We start from the raw sequence: 19,557 nt of genomic DNA, 5'->3' as shown, positions 1-19,557 counted from the left end.
GTACGCAGGGCAGAGGTGGGCCGGGGCCGCGCCGCGGGGAGGGCGGCTCTACAGACCGGGAAGTTGGCGGCCAGCCCCGAGGGGGCGCCAGGCAGCCGCGCGACCCTCCGAGAAGCCGGAGCCTCCCACCCAGCGCCCGGAGTGGGCGGAGTCCGGGCGGGGCGCGCACGTGTGTATACGAGTGCGGGGGCCCGTCCGGCGGCCGGGACTACAAGTTCCAGGGTGCCCAGCGGCGCGCTCGGGGTTTCTGGCCGCGCGGCCCGCCAGCTCGGAGCCGGTCGCCTCTAGCACACGCCGCTCGGTCCCGGGCGGATCAGGGACAGACTCCCAGCCCCGTAAATAGAGTCCAAGTGGGCGGGGAACCGCCCCGCGCCGCCGGCTCATGTCTCTGAGGAGCCAACTGTCCGGCCGCCTGGCACAGCTGCGCGCGGCGGGGCAGCTGCTCTGCGTCCCGCGCCCCTGGGCCGGCCCCTCGGCGGGTGCCACGCGAACCCGCAGCAGTGCGTCCGGCTCCCCCGCTGTCCCAGGGCGCGGACAGGCCCCGCGCGCGGACCCCAGCGGGAGTTGGGGCTTGGGGGGCGGCGGCGGTGGGGCGGAGAGGAGCGCCGGGGTGCGCACCTGGGCCCCCCTGGCCATGGCGGCGAAGGTGGACCTGAGCACCTCCACCGACTGGAAGGAGGCAAAATGTAAGTGTAAGCAGGAGGGGGGCGCGAGGGGCGAGGGGGCTGGACAGCACCCCACCAGCAGCCTCTTCCACCCGAGAGACCCGAGGAAGTTAAGGCCTCGTTCGCCCTAGTATGGACCCCTCCAGTCACAGCCACGCCCCCCGTGTGCCCAGTCCGGCAAACCACTTCACTCCGTACGAGGGCCAGGTCCCCTGTCGGGGGCAGTGTGAGGAGGACGACCTTACCCCAACGGCGCGGGTCACAGGGCACGCCCAGGGGTCATCCAGGACCTGCCTCCGGACTCCGATGTGCGGGAGGGAAACTGAGCTGATGAGCCAAGGTCACTGAGAGTTTGGGCAGAGCTGACGTTAGGCTCCCGAATTCCCCATGCTTTGTGCAGTATGGTTTCTCAAGTGGTGTCATTTTAGGCAGAGTGGCAGGAAATGGACGGAGGGGACAGTTCTGGGTGTGGTGTCCCACCTGGGAGGATCAGACAGCCCCACAGAGTGGCCTCTGTGGGCAAGCCAGTCCCACCTCCACCCCATCCCTACCCTGAAGGCCTGCCTCTCTGGGCTGGTCATCTGGTGCCCTTTTGCCCTCATCCCTGGCCTCTGGCCACTTGTGAACAGTTTCTGCCCCAATTCCTGGGGGACACAGGGCTGAGGGGCTGCAGGGCAGAGACAGGGCATTATGTCTGTGAGAGCAGTTACACCCTGCACCCCCAGGAATCAAGCCATTTCCTTCCACTCTGGGACGGGTCATGAGTCCTGGTCCGGCATGAGTCCCAGGGCTGGACTCTGGGTCCCCACACAGAACAGGGAAGGGAGGGCATCCGGCCTGCAGAGCCCCAAATACTCTGGCCGGCTGCTCAGCCAGCTGCCACTGCCCTTCAGAGCCTGCTCTCAGAGCTCTTGTAACCATTCCTGGCTGGATCCCCTTTCAAAAGCACAGGGGAGGCTGTTCATTGGCTGGGCCTCTGTGGGCTGGCGGGGGAGGGTGGGGGTAAAGGGAAGGCGTCCTCAGAATTAGAGGTAGAGTTCAAGATGACTTTACCCCTGTCATGAATTCCTTTGCTGGGATCTTCAAGTGCGGGCAGAAAGCACTTGACTTGGCTCAGTGTGCACACAGAGTGTCTGTCATGCCCTCAGCCCGGGGCCCTAGAACCCTAGTTAGGGTGGAGAGCGGGGGGCTGGCTGAGATTCCTGGCAGGGGGACTGTCCCCACAGGGAGCCTGCCTCCCCTTCTCTGTCAGGAGCAGCAAGCCAGCTTGGTGGGAAAGAGAGCTAGGGAGGCCCTAGCCTCCTGCTCCTGGATCTGTCACTGTTTCTAGGATCTAGCTCCCCACCCCCTCCCATTCCTTGGTGCCCCGGAAAACTTCCAGACCTTGCGAAGCTGACAGGCCAGGGATTCCCAGGCTGCTGTGGTATCTCTGCTTGGACCTGGGATTTCTATTCATTCATCCATTTTTTTTTAAGTTTATTTATTTTGAAGTAATCGGACACCCAACATGGGGCTCAAACTCACGACCCTGAGATCAAGAGTCGCACGCTCTTCAGACTGAGTCAGCCAGGTGGCCCTCATTCATCCATTTTTACTGAGCGCCTTCTATGTGGCCAGCACCGTTCTGGTGCTGGGATGCAGCCATGAGTGAGACAGGCAAGGTGCCTGCCCTCATGGAGCTTCTTCGCTAGGGGAAGGAAACAGCTGAAAACGTGGCCAAACCAGTGGGGCAGTGCCAGGCAAAGGCCAATGCTGTGAAGAAACCATGGCAGATGGGGCTGCCTGAGCTCCAGGATCCAGTCAGGGAACAGTGTGAGGAGTGGTGGCATTGGGCGTGAAGACCCCAGCAGGCTTGTCGGGGTGTGATCTGTGTGTTTCAGTGATCTATTTTTGAGTGACAAATTACCCCCAAATTCAGTGGCTTACAACAGCAAACGTTTATTACCTTACAGTCTCTGAGGGTCAGGAACCTAGGAGTAGCTTAGCGGGTGGTTCTGTTGGACTTGGTTACAGCTGTGAAGTGGCTGTTGGTAGAGGCCTCAGACCTACCCTGGGGGTCTCTCCACAGGGCTGCTTGAGTCACCTCATGACATGGCAGCTGGTTTCCCCCCCAGAGACCAAGCCAGAAGCCACAGTGCCTTTTTGTGACCTAGTTTTTATTTTTTAAAGATTTTATTTATTTGACACAGACAGACACAGCGAGAGTGGGAACACAAGCAGGGGGAGTGGGAGAGGGAGAAGCAGGCTTCCCGCCGAGCAGGGAGCCCAATGCGGGGCTCGATCCCAGGACCCTGGGATCATGACCTGAGCTGAAGGCAGACGCTTAATGACTGAGCCACCCAGGGGCCCCTGTGACCTAGTTTTTAAAGTCCCACATGTCTATTCTGCCTTATGCTGGGGCTTAAAATGGAGTCATGGAGTCTGGCCCACATTCAAGGGGAGGGAAATTAGTCTCCACCCTTGGAAGGGAAGAGGATCAAAGAATTGGGGGCATATTTTTAAAACTGCCATACTGGGGAGCTGGCTCAGCTGGACTCTGCCTTTTTTTTTTTTTTTTTTAAAGATTTTATTTATTTATTTGACAGAGAGAGACACAGTGAGAGAGGGAACACAAGCAGAGGGAGAGGGAGAGGGAGAAGCAGGCTTCCTGCTGAGCAGGGAGCCTGATGCGGGGCTTGATCCCAGGACCCTGGTATCACAACCCGAGCCAAAGGCAGCTGCTTAACCAACTGAGCCACCAGACGCCCCTGGACTCTGCTTCTGATTGGGGTCTAAGCTTTGGTCCTTGAAAACCCCCAGATAATTTTCTTCCTTATGTTCTGTTTACACTTTGAGCTGACTTACGTGTACTGTGAAGTACATTAAGTAGACAGACCTCAGGTGTACGTACGGTCAGTATATTTTTACATCAATATCCAGTTGTGGTCAGTAGGTTGCCAGCACCCTAGAAGGTTCCTTTGAGCCCCTTTGCAATCAGTACCTCTTACTGCTTCTTGAACTTCGTGTGAGCAGAGGCATACAGTGTGTCCAGCTCCTTTTACTCATAGTTGTATGGTTGATGTGCCTTATTGGGCGTACCAACAGTTTGCTCTTTTATGGCTGTGTAATATTCCATGGTGTGGATGTACCACATTTTGTGTACCTGTTCTCCTGTTGATGGGCATTTCGTTTTCCAGTTTGAAGCTTTTGGAAGTAGAGCTGCTCTGATTATTCCTGTCCATGTCTTTGATGGACATGTGCTCGCCTTTCTCTTGGGGATATGCATAGGCCTCCAAAGGCCTGTCTGTGCCTGGGATGATCCTCTCTCAAAGACTGGCACACAGTAACCATACTCACAAGAGCCTGATGTAGGTCAGAAGGTTGATGCGCAGCTCGCAGTAGGAAATATAGTGGTGGGTCTGGAAAGTGTGCCAGGGCAGGGCCTCCTCTCCCATGGAAAAGCCACGTGGAAGCCAAATCATTGTCCTAAGTTCACTCGGCAGCATGTGTTCTCAGCTGGAGAGCTGGTTGAATGATTTTGGAAGCGGATCCCTTTGCCCTGGGTGGGCTGGGGAAGCTTCCCTGCAAGGGGGGGACCCACCCACCAAGGATCCCCTTCCTTGGGTGGTTGCTCAGTAGTTCCATCTCTCTGCACTGTTGAGTGTCTGCTCTGGGTTCTGGGTGCAGGATGCCTCAGCTCCCAGCCCAGTGAGTCCTCTGGACACATGGCCGAATTCTGCCTTACCCTAGGCATTCCCTTTCTTCCTCTTAAGCTGACTGGCCACTCCTATAGACCTGTTCTCCCTCTGGGGAAGTAAATACCACCAGGCTGGATCTTCCTGGGTGGGAGACAGTCAGTCCTTTGGGGAGATCTACATAGGATATGATTTTACTGGCCAGAGGATTATTTCTCTAGTTGCCTCAGTGATGGGGAGCCTTATTATCCCCACAGGTGGTGCCTTTTTATCACAAGACTGTGGAAACAGTCATACTCTAAAGGCAGTTGGGCATGAGGGGACTTAAGGTTGGGCACTGGGGGCATCTAGGAGCTGTGTCACCACAGGAGTGGGGGTCACAGACCCTCCTTCTGACCTGCAGTGGGGGCAGAGCCGTCTGCTAAGAAGAGGATGGGCATTGGTGCCATCAGACTTGGGCCAGCCGCAACACCCTGAGCCTCAGTTTCCTCATCTGTGAAATGGGACGAACAGCACCTGATTTGTAGGTTGTGCTGGGATCACATCAGAAACCATTTTGTATACAGCGGTGTATAAAAGGGTCCACGGTGTACAAAGGGTCTCCAGTGACCCCCTTTCTTGTCAGCCCTTGGGCCTCTCTCCTCTCTCTGTGCTGTTTTGGCCACAGCAACACTGGATTTGTGTAAATTTGTCTCCCTCATGGTCTCAAATGCTGGAGCCTGCGACCTGCATGTCCTGAGCCACGTTTCCTGTCCCTGGCGCTGCAAGCAAGGGCACCTGTACTCCAGGCTCCCTTTGCACTGGGCAGATGCGGCTCATTTCAACCCCTGTGGGGTTTCATGCAGAGCAGATGATTTCTCTGATTTGATTACTGAACTGGAGAACCTTGCAGGCTCACCCGGGAACCAGAAGCGGGGGTCTTCTCCCACCTGCCTTGGTGTGTCCCGGTGCAGGCGGAGGCGAGGGGGCCTAGGGAGAGCAGAGAAGCTCTGAGGTGCCTCACGCTCTGTCTCCCCGTGGCTCGGGCCATGGACTTTGATGAGACCCCGCTCTTGGGGGTACGGTGAGCCCAGGTGATTAAATGCCCCCGCCGCTGTGTTCCCAGAGCCCCGCCGTTGTCAGCCCTGTCCACCCGGCCTTCTCCAGAGGAGGAGCCTCCCTCCGTGCCAGCCTGCCCTCACCTCTCTGAACACCGTCTAGCAAAGTGCCATAAAGACACTTCTTAAAACACATCATTGAATTCCCGTTCGCCCGGTGCACTTTATGGTTCTGGCGCAGCCTGCATCCGCCAGCTCGGCTTCCGTGCCCGGGAGCCGCTGAAAGCCTCATCCAGGGTCAGGCCTCCCCATCAAAATTTACTGCAAACATCTTTTTACAACACCTGTCTCACTGAGCTGTGAAATCCTCGCGCCTTTCCAAAAAAGAAAGAAAATTAAAACGTATGTTTTACATCTTTTATAAGAAAAATAAAACTCACTTGTGCTTTAAGTCTGCATCTGTCCTTCTGGCAAAAGGAGGTAGAAAATGTTATAAATGCGTGGGGCCTGTCGGACAGATGGAGCCAAGGCGATGAGGATGACCCTTGGTTCATCGGAGCCAGGGGAATCATAATCGGCTTCTCCTGCCCCATAAATCAGGGACCCACGCAGGGTGTCACTCCTCAGGGGTCAGTCGGGCCACTGCCTCACTCTGGAGATGAGGACAAGGCGCCCCACACGCTGGCTTCAAGAGGTGTGTGCCTGGGGACCATGAACTGGAAGGGACAGGCTGACAGATGTCCCCAAGGTCAGCGCCCAGCCGGCTGGTAACAGAGCCAGGAGTTCGGGCTGTCTTCCTGCTCTGGGAAGTGGAGCCATCTTTTGGATTTTGCTGGAAAGGGGGCTGTGCAAGCTGTGGGCCACTCAGACCAGCCCTTGGATCCCAGGGAGGACAGCGCAGGAGGGAGCCTTGGGCCGTGTCCCCTCCTGGCTTGCCTGTGGCCGTGACATACCTCTGTTTCTTCTGGAAGGCAACGTGGTAGCCTCTGCCAGATGGCATCTGCTAGGGGACTCTAGCCATTTCCAGGCTCCCCAGACTAGTCCCATGGGGTGCCTGGGTCTTGCCCAGCCACTCACACAGCACATGTGAGTCCTGTGGGGTTGGCCTGGGTGCTGGCTGGCCAGTCCCTGCAGTGACTCGGCAGACACGTTCACTTTCTGGCCCTGGGTTCATCTGGCTGGGAGAACCCACATTTGGGCGTGCCAAGGCCTCTTAGGGGAAGATATCTGTGGTCTCAACTGTGTAAGATGACAAACACGGGCACCAAAATAATTCAAAAAGTTCTTCTACCTACTTATTCCTCCAAATTGCAAAGGAAAAGTCCTCTCCCTGATTTGGTCTTGTTTGGCTTTGCCCTCTGAATCTTCACTCGCAGGAAGGACTGCGTATCTGCTGTGTGTCTTGCACTTTGCAGCTTCCAGATATTCTGACAGTCCCTTCCCATTCACGGCAAGCCTGCCCAGTCCCTCTTCTAGAGATGAGGAAACTGAGACTCAGAGAGGGCAAGTGACCTGCCCACAAATGTGATGTCAGGAGCTCATGAGCCCAAACCTAGTAGGACCAAGGAGCAAGAGGAATTGAAACCACAGTAGCCGCCTGGACCAGCACGTTCCTTCCAAAGGCTCCGTTCCTCAGATGGGAGACAAGCCGAGGTGGCTGCCACAAGCCTGGCTTTTGCTCTCTGGTCCAGCCGTTCTAGATTTCTCTCCATTTCCCCGTTCACATGCTCTCTCCTACCTCAGGGCTTCTGCATATGTTGTCTCCTCCACCTGGATGACTGTTCTCTTGGCAAACATGCCCCCAACGTTCAGGTCTCAGCTCAGTCATTCATCAGTTCATCCTGCAGACGCCCGTGGATGCTCACACATGCCATGCGCTGCGCCAGATGGTGGGAATCCAACGTAAACACCACAGATCCCCAAGTGGCCAAGGTCAAGTAAGGAATAAAACATAGCAGGTGGGGGAGGGGCTACTCTGGGAGTGGGGAAGGCCTGTAAAGGAAGGTTAGGTGGAGGGCAGGGCAGGTACAAAGGCCCTGAGGCAGGAAACAGTCTGGCCATGGGAGGAACGGAAAGGTGATTGATGTGCGTGGACTGCAGAGGTGTAGGAGGGAGAGCGTAGTTTGTCCGGAGGCAAGCAGTGGAGGAGGTGAGGGGGAGAGGCAGAGTGTCAACATGGGCCTTAGTAAGGACTTGGACTTGAACTGAGCTTTAAACAGAATTCTGCCCCTAAGATTCCTGGGCTGCTGAGTGAGGAACAGACGGTTGGGTGGACATGGGGAGTCCACTGGGAGTAGAAGGCTTCTGGGTGGTGCGAGGGAGCCATGGTAGTGGCTTGGCCCCTGGTGGGGATGAACAGACGGCTTGGTTTTGGGGGTATTGTGGGGATAAATCCAACAGCCTGCATATGGATGGAGCCAGGGGACTAAGAGAAAGGAACTGCCCATTTTGGGATCCTAGCAGAGTCTAGGGCTGTTCATTGAGAAAGGGAAGAAGGAAGGAGAGAAAAACCATGTGTGGGGGGAAGGAGTCAGAAGTTCAGTTTTGCACATGAGGAGTTTGGGGTTGAGAGCAGGCAGTGGGCCTTGGGGATCCGATGCTCAGTGCTCGATGATGCTCGGCAGAGAGCTGAGGGGCTGGAGGTGTAGCCCCCGGATCAGATTAGCTGAAAGAGGGTTTGGAATGCATGGGATTGATGTGAAGACTAGGGGGAGGGTATAGATGAAGGGAAAGGGGAGGCAACAATGAGACAAGAGGGCCCGTGAGTGGGGTGGGATCCAGGAGGGGTGGGGTCCTGAGGGGGAAGAAGGGGTGGGGGGTGCTTAGTGCACAAGGGAGGACAGAAGGGCCACTACATGGGGCCACGTGGCCAGTGCGGTGTCTCTGACCTTGGCCTTGGTGGAGAAGTGGGGCGAGTCTGGTGAGGGCTCAGGGAAGCATGGAAGGCAGGAAGTGGGGGCAGTGGGGGAGGGAGACAGAGGAGGCCACAGCTGCGGGGTGTGGAGTGCATGGTTGAGGGAGGCTTTATGACCTTGAGACATGAGAGGGTTGTTTGAGGGCAGACAAGACAGTGGGTAGAGGGGGAGCTGTAGGAGTGAGGCCTCTGGAAGGTGAGCAGGCGGCCTGGGCTGAGGGAGGGAGGGCCTGGCATGCGCTGTGGTGGGGGTTCCCAGCTGGCAGGAGGACACAGCATCTCGGCTGGAAAACAAAGTGGGGAGGCTTGGGAAAGGGGAGAAGGGCGAGGGGGAGAGCTTCCTAAGCGGCAGCTGGAGCTGCCTGGCAGATGGGGCTGCCAGGGGACAGAATCAGGAATTTAGAGGGAGCCTTCTGTTTGGTGATGGGATTTTTCTCTAGCGATTTGCAGCCTGTGGGGCAGACCAGAGAAGTTAGAGGTACCTCCTCCAGCCAGCTGTCCCGCCTGCCCTCTGCTTGGTCAGGCCCTAGGACCTCCCCTTGCCTCCCACCTCCAGGCCTGGTGCCTGGTGGGTGCTCACTAAGTTGACTGCTCTGCATTCAGACTGCCAGGGAGAGACAGAAGCTGGAGGGAGCCTGGCCTCCCCTCCATAGTCTATTCTCTGCTCTGTGGTACTGCCCGCCAGCCACTGAGTGCTTTGCTAGGTGCCCACCTAAGCCTGTTGTGCTTCTCATTTAGAGCCGCAGGGAGCTTTCTTTACCCCCACTTTACAGAATAGGGTAGTCAAGCCTTGGAGAAGCCCTTCAGCTCTCCCCCAACACACAAAGAAAGGAGCGTTTAAGTGGGAGCCCTTGGCCTGTTACTCAGATTGTACGTGGGGTCACGTGTCCAGTGGGGAAGGTGGCCTCTTGAGAAGGGGAAGCAGGGAGATGGGCTGTGAGCATCAGGACACACTGGTGACAAAAGGGGGCCATCCCCACTGGGGTACCATTCACGGTAGGATATCCTTGGCCTCTTAGAATGAAAATGGCACTGCTTGGGGTCAGGGGAGTTTTTAATCTATATCTGGTGAAAGCGTTTTTTTTTTAATTTATTGTTTTTTTTTTTAAGATTTTATTTATTTGAGAGAGAGCACAAACAGGGGGGAGGGCTTAGACGGAGAGGGAGAAGCAGATTCCCCGCTGAGCAGGGATCCTGGGACTCTGGGATCATGACCTGAGCCGAAGGCAGACACTTAACCGACTGAGCCACCCAGGCGCCCCTATTTATTCATTTGTTTGTTTGTTTATTTATTTTTAAAGATTTTATTTATTTATTTGACAGAGAGAGGCACGGTGAGAGAGGGAACACAAGCAGGGGGAGTGGGAGAGGGAGAAGCCGGCTTCTCACTGAGCAGGGAGCCCGATGCGGGGCTCGATCCCAGGACCCTGGGATCAGGACTGAGCAGAAGGCAGACGCTTAATGACTGAGCCGCCCAGGCGCCCCTATTTATTTTTAATGGAAGTATAGTTGACAATACAATACTGGTTTTAGGTGTATGGCATAGTGATTTGACATTCGTATACATTATAAAATGCTCGCCACGATAAGTGTAGTCCCTGTCACCACACTGTTATTACAGTACGATTGACTATCTTCCCTAAGCTGTACTTCCCATCCCCGTGACTTACTTATCTTATAACTGGAAGTTTGCACCTCTGAGTCCCCTTTACTTATTTTGCCGATCCCCATACCCCTTTGCCCTCCGGCAACTACCAGTTTGTTCTCAAAACAGGCTGTTCCTGTTTTGCTTTTTTAGATTCTACATGGAAGTGAAATCATATATTTGTCCTTTTCTGTCCGACTTATTTCACTTAGCATAACATTTTCGAGCTCCATAGTGTTGTGGCAAATGGCAAGATTTCATTCTTCTTTATGGCTGAGTAATATTTCATTGTATGTATCTACCACCTCTTCTTCATCCATTCATCTATTGGTGGCCACTTTGGGCGCTTCCATCTCTCGGCGATGGCAAGTAATGCTTTGGTGAACATAGGTGTGCATGTATCTTTTTTAAATTAGTGCTTTCATTTTCTTTGGGTAAATACCCTGAAGTGGAATTACCGGATCATATGATAGTTCTTTTTTCTTTCTTTCTTTCTTTTCTTTTCTTTTTTTTTTTTTAAGTAATCTCTACACCCACTGTGGGGCTCAAACTCACAACCTCAAGATAAAGAGTCCCATGCTGCACCCACTGAGCCAGCCAGGTGCCCCTGGTAGTTCGATTTTTAACTTTTTTGGGACCCTCCATACTGTTTTCCATAGGGGTAGCCCTGATTCACATTCCCACCAGAAGTGCACGAGGTTCCTTTGTCTCCACATCCTCGCCAACCCTTGTTATTTCTTGTCTTTTTGATACCAGCCATTCTGACAGATGTGAGGTGGTATCTCATTGTGGCTTTGATTTCATGTCCCTGAGGATGAGGGACCTTGGGCCTCTTCTTTTTTTTTTTAAGATTTTATTTATTTATTTGTCAGAGAGAGAGAGAGTGCACGCACAAACAGGGAGAGCAAGAAGCAGAGGGAGAAGCAGGCTCCCCGCTGAGCAAGGAGCCCGATGAGGGGCTCGATCCCCGGACTCTGGGATCATGACCTGAGCTGAAGGCAGACGCTTAATGATTGAGCCACCCAGGTGCCCCTGTGAAAGCATCTTTAATCTGATTCAGGTGACCCTGGGATGTAGTCAGTCCTTAACAGATTTGGTGGCTCCTCACAGCGTCACGCGCATGGCTCCTCCCCCCCCCCCCCACCCCGTGCCTGCCCCCTGCCCTGAATTTCACTCACCCAGGACCTCGAACATACTGTTCAGATGGTGAAATGCCCTTCCCCGCCCTGGCGACCTCCCATTTCTCTTCGGAGTCTCCCTGAAGCCCCTGGCCGGGGCTTCCTGCTACCTCCCCTCCCGCCCCCTGAGCGTCCTCAGAGCTTGGATGGCTTGCCTGATTGTGGAGCGCTCAGCCTCTCCTCTGCTGGCTTGTAGGTTCCCCAAGGGCCAGGACCACGTCTGCCTTAGTGAGTGTTATGTCCTTGTACCATATGCAGGACTTGTGCATCGTAGGCGTTTATGGGAGAGGGTGGGAAGCGGCTGCCAGAAAGTGTAATTCTGGCTTGAGCCACAGTTGAAGCAGATTTGGGGTGCTATGAGCCTTTTATAATCACCCCAGCCATAATACTGAGCTGGGACTGTGAGCCGGGCCCTTTCCCTGCTCCTCGTGCATCCTTGAGGGACAGAGGCTTTGGATGGACTGGCTTCTGCAGGGCCGAGGGCATGTGTGGAGGACCCCCCTGTCTCTTGAACACCTGCCCTTTGAGGCCTTTTCCACAGAAGCCTCCAGGAGGCAAACCCTTCCTCTCCCACCACGTCCCCTAGTTACCTTCCCCCCCATCTCTGCATATTTTCTGATGCTTTTTGAGTTCCTTGAGTGGCCTTTGCTGTTTGTTACCCACCCGCCAACAAGTGGTGAGTGAGGGCTGCTCCATCTGGGGGGCATGTGGTCTAGGGGAGCAGTGGTGGGCTGAGAGCCTGGGTGCCTGGTGGCCTGAGGCCGGCAGAGGGAACCCGCGAGCCAGAAGCCTGGGCCGCTTGTGGGAAGCCTTGGAAGGGGGCTCCGTGCCACCCAAAGGGAAGACCAGGCCCAGGGAGCAGGGAGACCAGGCCAGGTGGACCCAGAGTCTGTGAGCAGATGGGGGTGCCTGGCTCCCCACTCACCATCTGTATGACCCTCCGTTTCCTCATCTGTAAGATGGGGACCATTATCACTGCTCCCTTGGTGCACACTGGGAGAAGCCAGCCGGGCATCTGTCTGTGGGGAACTCTCTCCCAGTGCTGGGGGGCGGGGCAGGGGAGGCTGCGAACAGGCACCAGATCTGCTTGGTTCTTTGGCTTTTTGAGGATGTTTGTCCCGTCCCCCGTGTCCTGCTGCCTACAAATAACCATGGTGATGATGTAACCCATTGAGGATGTAACTGATAATATAACTCGTCCAGTGCCACCAACCTGTTTTCCTTATATGCATTGAGTAAGCATGAAATTATTCCACAAGGGGCCTCTTAATCCCCACTCTATAAATGAAGAAATCAGGGGCCCAGAGGTGTGGACACAGCCGGCAAGGGGCAGAGTTGAGTTCTGAACTCAGGTCTGTGGTGCCTGAGAGATGCCCTCTGTCTCCCTGGGCCTCAGTTCCCCTCCTGAACAAAGAGGGCCCGGCAGGATGGTCTAGGGGCCTCTGGCTCTAACAACCCCCACCCCCATCATGTGCCTGTGGGAAGGGTGGACGTGGAGGGCTGGCTTGCATCCTTGGACGAGGTGAGAGTCCCAATGAGGAGGGGAGAGATACAGGGGGTGGGAGAAGCCCCCTGGACCGCTCTTATCCCTTCCCGCCTTGACCCTCCTTCCTGCCTGCCCCACCCCACCCCTGTAGCATTTCTGAAGGGCCTGAGTGACAAGCAGCGGGAGGAACATTACTTCTGCAGGGACTTCATCAGGCTGAAGAAGATCCCGACCTGGAAAGAGACGGCAAAAGGTAGGCTGTGTGCCAGGGAGGGGCAGGTGGGTGGCCTCTTCAGACCCGTGTCCTGGGAGCATCATACCGACTAGGCCAAGAAGAATGGCAGCAGCATTCGCGGGGTGCTTGCTGTGTGGGGGGCACTTTAAGTGTGAACCTGGTCTGAGGAGGGTTCGGTTTTTATCCCCATTGTACTGTTGGGAAACTGAGCGCCAGAGCCACGACCGCACAGTTGCGGGGAGCCCTGCACATTGCGGGCCTGGCAACCTGTCACCCAGGGCGAGTCACTTCACCTGCCTAGGCCTCAGTTTCCACGTCTGTAAAGTGGAGATGGATGACTTTAATGCTGTACCTGTGCTTAACTTGGGAAGATTCAAGGGGACCCCGTGTGTGTCTTGTGCGAGAGGTACTTAATCACTGTGGACGGCCGGTGCCTGTGTCACCAGTCCCTTGCCTCTGGAGGTGGAGGGGGGTTGATGGAGGCCCTGGTGGGTCACTCTGTAGTGAGGGCCTCTCTCTGACCCCCACCCCTCGGGCCTCTGCTTGTCCAGGGGTGACCGCGAAGGTGGAGGAGCCGAAGTACAAGAAGGATAAGCAGCTCAACGAGAAGATCTCCCTGTTCCGAGGTGACATCACCAAGCTGGAGGTGGACGCCATCGTCAACGCCGGTGAGTGGGCGCTTCTGGCCGGTGTGAACCAGAGACCTGGGTGGCCGCCTCGTCCCCTTTGCTCCAGGCTGCTGTGCCAGGCATGGGTGGACGCCACCTGGCTCCAGCGAGGCTTGGGCGGCCGGAGGAAGATGGCTTGCTGGCGCCGCAGGAACCCAGTGTGTTGGCTGCGCGGACTCCTTTCCCTTGAAACTCTGACCTCTGTCGGGGGCGCCTTGGCTGAGCTGCCTTGCAGCTCTGAGACCCATTAGCGGCCGGGAAGGGAGAGAGCTTGGCTGGAATTGCGCCAGGCTGCCCTGCCAGCAAGGTGGAGGCCAGAACAGGGTGGTCTGACCTCAGGGGCTGCCGACACCCCACCACTGCTCTCCCTTCTCTGCCTCCTGCCTGCCATGCCCCCCTGCACACCTGGGGCAGGCCAGGGAGTTTGTCAAGGGAACGGTGGGGGCAGAGGCCCCGGTGCCCTAGGCTCAGCTTCCCGCTGTGGCTCTAGCTGGCTTGGCAGTTTGTGATGAGTGGAGGAGCCTCCTCTTCTCTCCCCTCCTGGGGGCAGGAGGAAGGCGGTTGCTGTCCTCCCAGGCTGTGGCTGTCTGGCCGAGGTCAGGAGTGGGGTGTCAAGGGACAGTCCAGTCCATTTGGTACACAGGCGGTTCGTGGACAAGGACCAGCGGGGGCTGAATCCCAGCCCTTGTTCGCCTGCTTACCAACCTTCACGGGGAGGAGCTTCCTTAGAGAAATGTTTGGAGACGTGGGCAGAGCCTCTTATCCTGGGAAACCTCGCTGCACTGCCACCTCCCCACCTGTGCGGTCTCGGGCACCCCGCCCCCCAGGAGCGTCTCAGACCTCCTCCACCTTGCCCTTGGGCTGGCGGCCATTATGTCTGACCCCAGGGCTGGCTAGGGAGCCGTGTGTTGCCGAGTGCCCCGGGGACGTGGCAGAGCTGATGCTCTTCTCGATAAGGGGCTGGGCTCACGGGACCTGGGGAGAGGGAGCCACTCGGCCTGCCCCAGGCCTGCTTGTCGCGGTTTGGATTGCCTTTCTGGCTGTGGCACGGCTCTGCGTGTCTCTCTGCCTGTTTATGCGGTCACACAAGTGCCTCCTTCCCCCCACATTGCCTGTCTCGGTGCACAGGTGACCAATGACATAAGGGCGGAGTCCCGACTTAGGGCAGAGGGAGCTTGGTCCCCTTTGGTTTCTGCTGGTGCTCCTGCTGTGTTTCTCTTGGGGCCGCTAGGACTGGGTGGGGGGCTGCCAGCAGGCCTGCGCGTCCATCTGGGGAGATGTGGGGTTAAGACGAGCCACGCTGGGTTGGCAGATGTCATCGTGGCCCCCAGGAGAAGGGCCTTCTTGCTGCCTGGCCCCAGGAGGGGCTGGTCTGGGGTGAAAGGACTAAGCCTTGGAGCCGAGGCTGAGGATTCCGTCCTGCAGGCCTGTGGGGCTGCTCTCCTGCGTGCCCGAGGCCCTGTCCGTCACTGGCGAGGGATGAGAGGATCCCCTGCCCATCCTTTTCTTGATGAGCTGCAAAGTGGCCAGAGGGAAAAGTGGGGCATCTTATCAGCCCCTTCCCAGCTGGGCTGGCAGTTAACAGGCCAGGAGGGAGGGGTGGAGACCAAGGTAGGGATGCAGTAGGAGCAGGGCGGGGGTCTCCGGAGGCTTGCATGTACGGCTGTGGGCGGGATTCTTGGTTTTTCTAAGTGTCCTTGTGCCTGGCCAGACTCCTGAGTGCAGTGGCTGTCAGCCCCTCTCGCTCTCAGAAGAGCACTTTGGTCCTGGCTGCATACGGCGGCACTGGGTTGGGGGTGGGAGCGTTCGCTGCATCTCTCTGGGGACTCCTTGTCCGTGTACGTGCCTGGGCTCCCGTCTCTCCTTCTGCAGGGTATGGATGGTGGAAAACCCACCCGCTGGGTTGTCAGGGGCATTAGGGACTTCCGCGCGTAAACAGTGGTGCTCATGCAGCCCCTGGCACGGACCAAGGCCTCATCCCCTGCCTCTGTCGTTGGTGCTAGAATTGATGCCCCCGTCATCACCCTGGGTATCAGCCCTGTCCCAGGAATGTCAAGGGATGCTGGGCGCCTTCTGCAGAGGAGCAGCTTTCATCTCTCCCTGCTTGCCTCAGTTTACCCAACACTTCTTGGTGTGTTTCCCTGGGCTCTGCCTTTTTTCTAGAGTCTCACAGCAGGGAGGACCCAGAACCCGTGTGGAACCTCAGGGAACGGCTGAGGCAGGCCCTGGCTGTGGGGCTCCATACAGAGTCAGCTTCCCCTCTGGGTCCTCCCCCCAGGCCTTTTCCTGGCACCGGTGTTCCGGAGGCCTTGCCACTGGTCAGACCCCAGGCGTCCTTGGTGGTCTTGGCCTGGAGCCCCACACCCGGAGTCCTCCGGCCTCCTCCCTGGGCTCTCCCCCATGGCCTTGGTCAGCCCCTGCCTGCCGCCCACCAGGGGGCAGCAGAGATCGCGGTTTCCGCGCCCGGTGGCGCCCGTAAATCAGCCTGTTTATTAGCAGAATAAAAGTCGCGGCAACGTGGGGATTTTCAGGGCTGCATAAATCTGGTCTGTGCCTCGTGAAACCCATATGTGCTTAATTCATATGTAAAGTTTCAAGCAGGAAGAGAATACGTGTCCATTAAATTCTATTTGACTTGATTATAATCATTAGCCATGAATAATTGCTTCTCAGCACCGACCACAGAGCCACCACAATGGGGAAAAAGAGCGAGCAATTATAGCGGGGTGGGAATTTTTAAATTTTTATTTTTGAAGCTAAGGGCAATGTTGGTCCCGTGGGGAGCGGTGTGGGTAGGACTGGGCTGGGGACTTGAGGTCAGCTTTGGACTTTCTGTATTTTCTCTGTGTGTGTGGGGGGGTGTGTCTTTTTTTGTCCCTATGACTAGATGGGGGCAGGGGCAGGCACAGGGAAGGTGCCATCGCTGGCTGGGCCTCCCTCCAGCTACAAGGACCATGGCGGGGGAGCTGGGAGGGGCCTGTAAGGGAAAAGGGGGGTTGGGATCCCTAGAACTCCCACCATCCTGCAGAGCTGTGGGCTTGGGGTATCTCCGGCCTGGCTGCAAGCTCCCTTCCCACCCATTCAGAGGACCCCGGGGGACCCTTGGGGATGGCAGGTGCCAGGTACCCTCCGTGCCTGCCTGCCTCCTTCCCTCCCCACGGAGCCACTCTGCCCACAGTCCCTCTCAGGACTTTGGGAAATCAGACTGTTTACCAACTGGTCCTCTGGCTTTTGAAGTCCAGATCTGCTTTTTACCCCACTCTGTTGGTGTTTGAGATGTGATTGGAGCGTATGTGTACTATGTGTGGTGTCTGTGATGGTGGGTGTGTGTGGGAAGTGAGATGTGTGTGTGTGTGCGCGCGCGTGTGTTGTGATGAGAAGTATGTTGTGTAGTATGTGGAGGGGCGCTGGGGCAGAGAGTCTAGTGGGGGAATGCCGGGCAGGTGGGTGGCACGGTTGGAGGTCACAGGGACAGGACCAACCCCCCAAGCACCCAGGTGCAGCGCAGGCGGCCTTGGGCCATCCTTGGCTGTGTTTTCATGGGCTGCCGCTGAGGCTGCATGCTCGGGCAGTACCCAGAGAGTCTCAGGCTCCCGCCATCTGGTAGCCGGCAATGGCTCCTACCCATGGGGGCACGCTGCATCCATCTTAATTAAATTGGGCTGCCATGCTGTCAAGATAAACCAGGGAGCCCCCTACAGGCCCCTGTTCTGGAGCAGAAGATTCTCAGGGGCAGTGCTTGCTGCTCCGGCTTGGCCTACGACCCCCCAGGTGGTGTCTGGGGGGAGCCATGCCAGGCATCTCCTCCAGAGAAAGCTCAGGTCTGGGGGGTCTCCATCCCGGGGAGGGGGGTGCCTCAGCTTGTGGAATGCTTCCATCTTCTCATTGCCATGGGGGGGGTCATGACCTTGACTGGGCCACTTCCTTGCCCTTGACGTTCCCAGCTCACCAGGCCTGTGCCTGTGGGTCACTAGTTTTTGGCAGACAGCTGAGTCCCAGGCAGGAAATGTCCCAGCACAAAGAAAGACCCCCATTCTTGGCAGTCCCGGGGTCTGGCTGCCAGCTGTGGCCTTCAGGGCCTAACGGGACAGAGCAGGGATGAATGTGATGCTTTGTGCCAACAGAAGGAATCTTTCACTTCAAAGCCACCCCAGGCCAGCGAGTCAGGGCCCTGGGCACAGAGGCCAGGAGCTGATTTGTTGGAAATCCCAGTATTCCTGCTGGTGGCGCAGTGGCCTCCGGCCAGGCAGCTCCAAGCCTCTGTTTCCTCATCTGGAAAATGGACCAGCCTCGGCCCCACCCCACCCAGGGTGGGCGTGAGGGCAGCACGAGTTCAGGCGCATCCAGTGCCGGGCCCAGGGCCTGGCACACAGCGAGCCCCTAGTAAATTGTTATCGGGAAGTCAAGAGTAAGAGCAGCTAAGTAGAATATAATGTGACAAAGCCCTGGGAGCGAGGTTTGAACAAAGTGCCATGCGACGCCTCAGGGACCAATTAATTCTGCCAGGAGGTGGCGGGAGGCAAGGCAGGTCAGTGAGGCCTTTGAGGGGCTAGGCATGCGGGCCAGGACGTGCAGAACGGGTGGGAAGCCATGTTTCACCGCGACAAGCCGGCCTCACTGGGAGTTTTTAAGCCGCTTATTTATTTAAAATAAGGCATGAAGTGGCGCTCTGTTTGCTTAAGTCTTGGGTCTTTGATTTTCGAAAATCTTCCAGCCGGTTATCGCTCCCTCCTCCTCATGAGCCAGCCCCCATCCTCCCTTCATCCCTTCCTCCACTGCCTGGGCCCCCCCGCCCCCAGGAGCCCAGCCCCAGCCGTCCCTGGGCCACCGCTTGCTCGGAGTCCATGATTTAGAGACCGCCTTGATGGACTAGCGAGCAGAAGGGGCCGAGAGACGCCGGCTGCCTTGTGGGAAGCGATCTGATGCTAAACTGTCGCCGTAAATCGCTTTATCTGTCACTTCAGATTTAAATGTGTTTGCTGAGGCTTGCCGGCTGCGTCCCATGGCAGCAACCTCTCTGCAATGGGCAGGGGGGGTGGTTGTGGGGCCGCCTGTGGGCAGCCGGGCTCTGCTGGGCCCCTGGGCCCCTGGGGGCATGTGGTGAGGACCCAGCACTCCCTCAGTGCCCACCCCGTGGCACTGACCTCGAGGCATGCTTGAGGCAGGCAGGACTGTGATCGCCGTTCTCAGTGATCAGACAGACGCAGGTGACTGAGTCGGAACTTGAACTCGTGCATGGCATCTCCTTCATTCAGCAGACTGCGGTGGGCCTGTTTTGCACCAGGCCCTGGGGTAGACCCTGCTCTACAAAAGACCCACTCTCGGATCCCAAATGTGAGGTGAGGCCCGTGAATGGAAAGGGATAGCAAAGTATGTGAGGGCTGGGAGTCCTGCCTGCAGTGAGGGCCGGGGGGAGACAATCAGGAAGGCTGCCTGGAGGAGGCAAAGTGGAGGCAGTGCTTGTGCTGAGAAGGGAGCACAGACTTTCTCTCTCTCTTTCTCCAATAAATGAATAAATTTAAAAAAGGGGGGAGCGCCTGGGTGGCTCAGTTAGTTGGTCAGCCAATTCTTGGTTTCAGCTCAGGTCATGATCTCAGGGGCCCTGTGCCAAGCTCTGCACTCAGCAGGGAGTCTGCTTGAGATTCTCTCTCTTCTCTCCCTCTGCCACTCCCCCTGCTCACGTGTGCACTGTTTCTCTCTCTCAAATAAATAAATAAATCTTCAAAAAAAAAAAAGAAGGGGGCACTGAGTCAGAAGTTGGAGGAGGGCATTCCAGAGGCAGAGGGGGAGAGCCCTGGCAGGAAGGGGTGAGGCAGGGTAGGGGGGGGACACTTGGGGAAGCTCTGAGGGGCTTGGAATGAGCCATGGCCAGTCCTGAGTGAGGGTCTCCATCCAGATCTAGGCTGTATGCACATCCCATGCCACCTCTCCTGGCCTCCTGGTGTTATATTAGCCCACGGTGTCAGTTGGGGAAACTGAGGCTCAGAGAGGTGAAGTGACTTGCTTAATGCCACACAGCTAACCAGTAGTGGTGATGGAAGGGGAGATTTGCCAG

At 56.8% G+C, this 19,557-nt stretch overlaps 1 protein-coding gene across 1 annotated transcript in view; it reads left to right on the top strand.

Moving 5' to 3' along the window:
- Positions 1 to 232: 232 nt before the first annotated feature.
- Positions 233 to 19,557, top strand: part of MACROD1 (mono-ADP ribosylhydrolase 1) — a 146,971-nt gene continuing 127,646 nt past the window's right edge. The window contains 5 exon segments of the mRNA XM_027579325.2: positions 233 to 511; positions 513 to 596; positions 599 to 686; positions 12,751 to 12,852; positions 13,386 to 13,502. Of these exon segments, the coding sequence (XP_027435126.2) occupies positions 383 to 511; positions 513 to 596; positions 599 to 686; positions 12,751 to 12,852; positions 13,386 to 13,502 (520 nt within the window). The 5' untranslated portion in view covers positions 233 to 382.

Source organism: Zalophus californianus, chromosome 11 (genome assembly GCF_009762305.2).
Source record: "Zalophus californianus isolate mZalCal1 chromosome 11, mZalCal1.pri.v2, whole genome shotgun sequence".
NCBI classification, from domain to species: domain Eukaryota; kingdom Metazoa; phylum Chordata; class Mammalia; order Carnivora; family Otariidae; genus Zalophus; species Zalophus californianus.
This window is presented reverse-complemented; position numbering and strand designations above follow the sequence as displayed.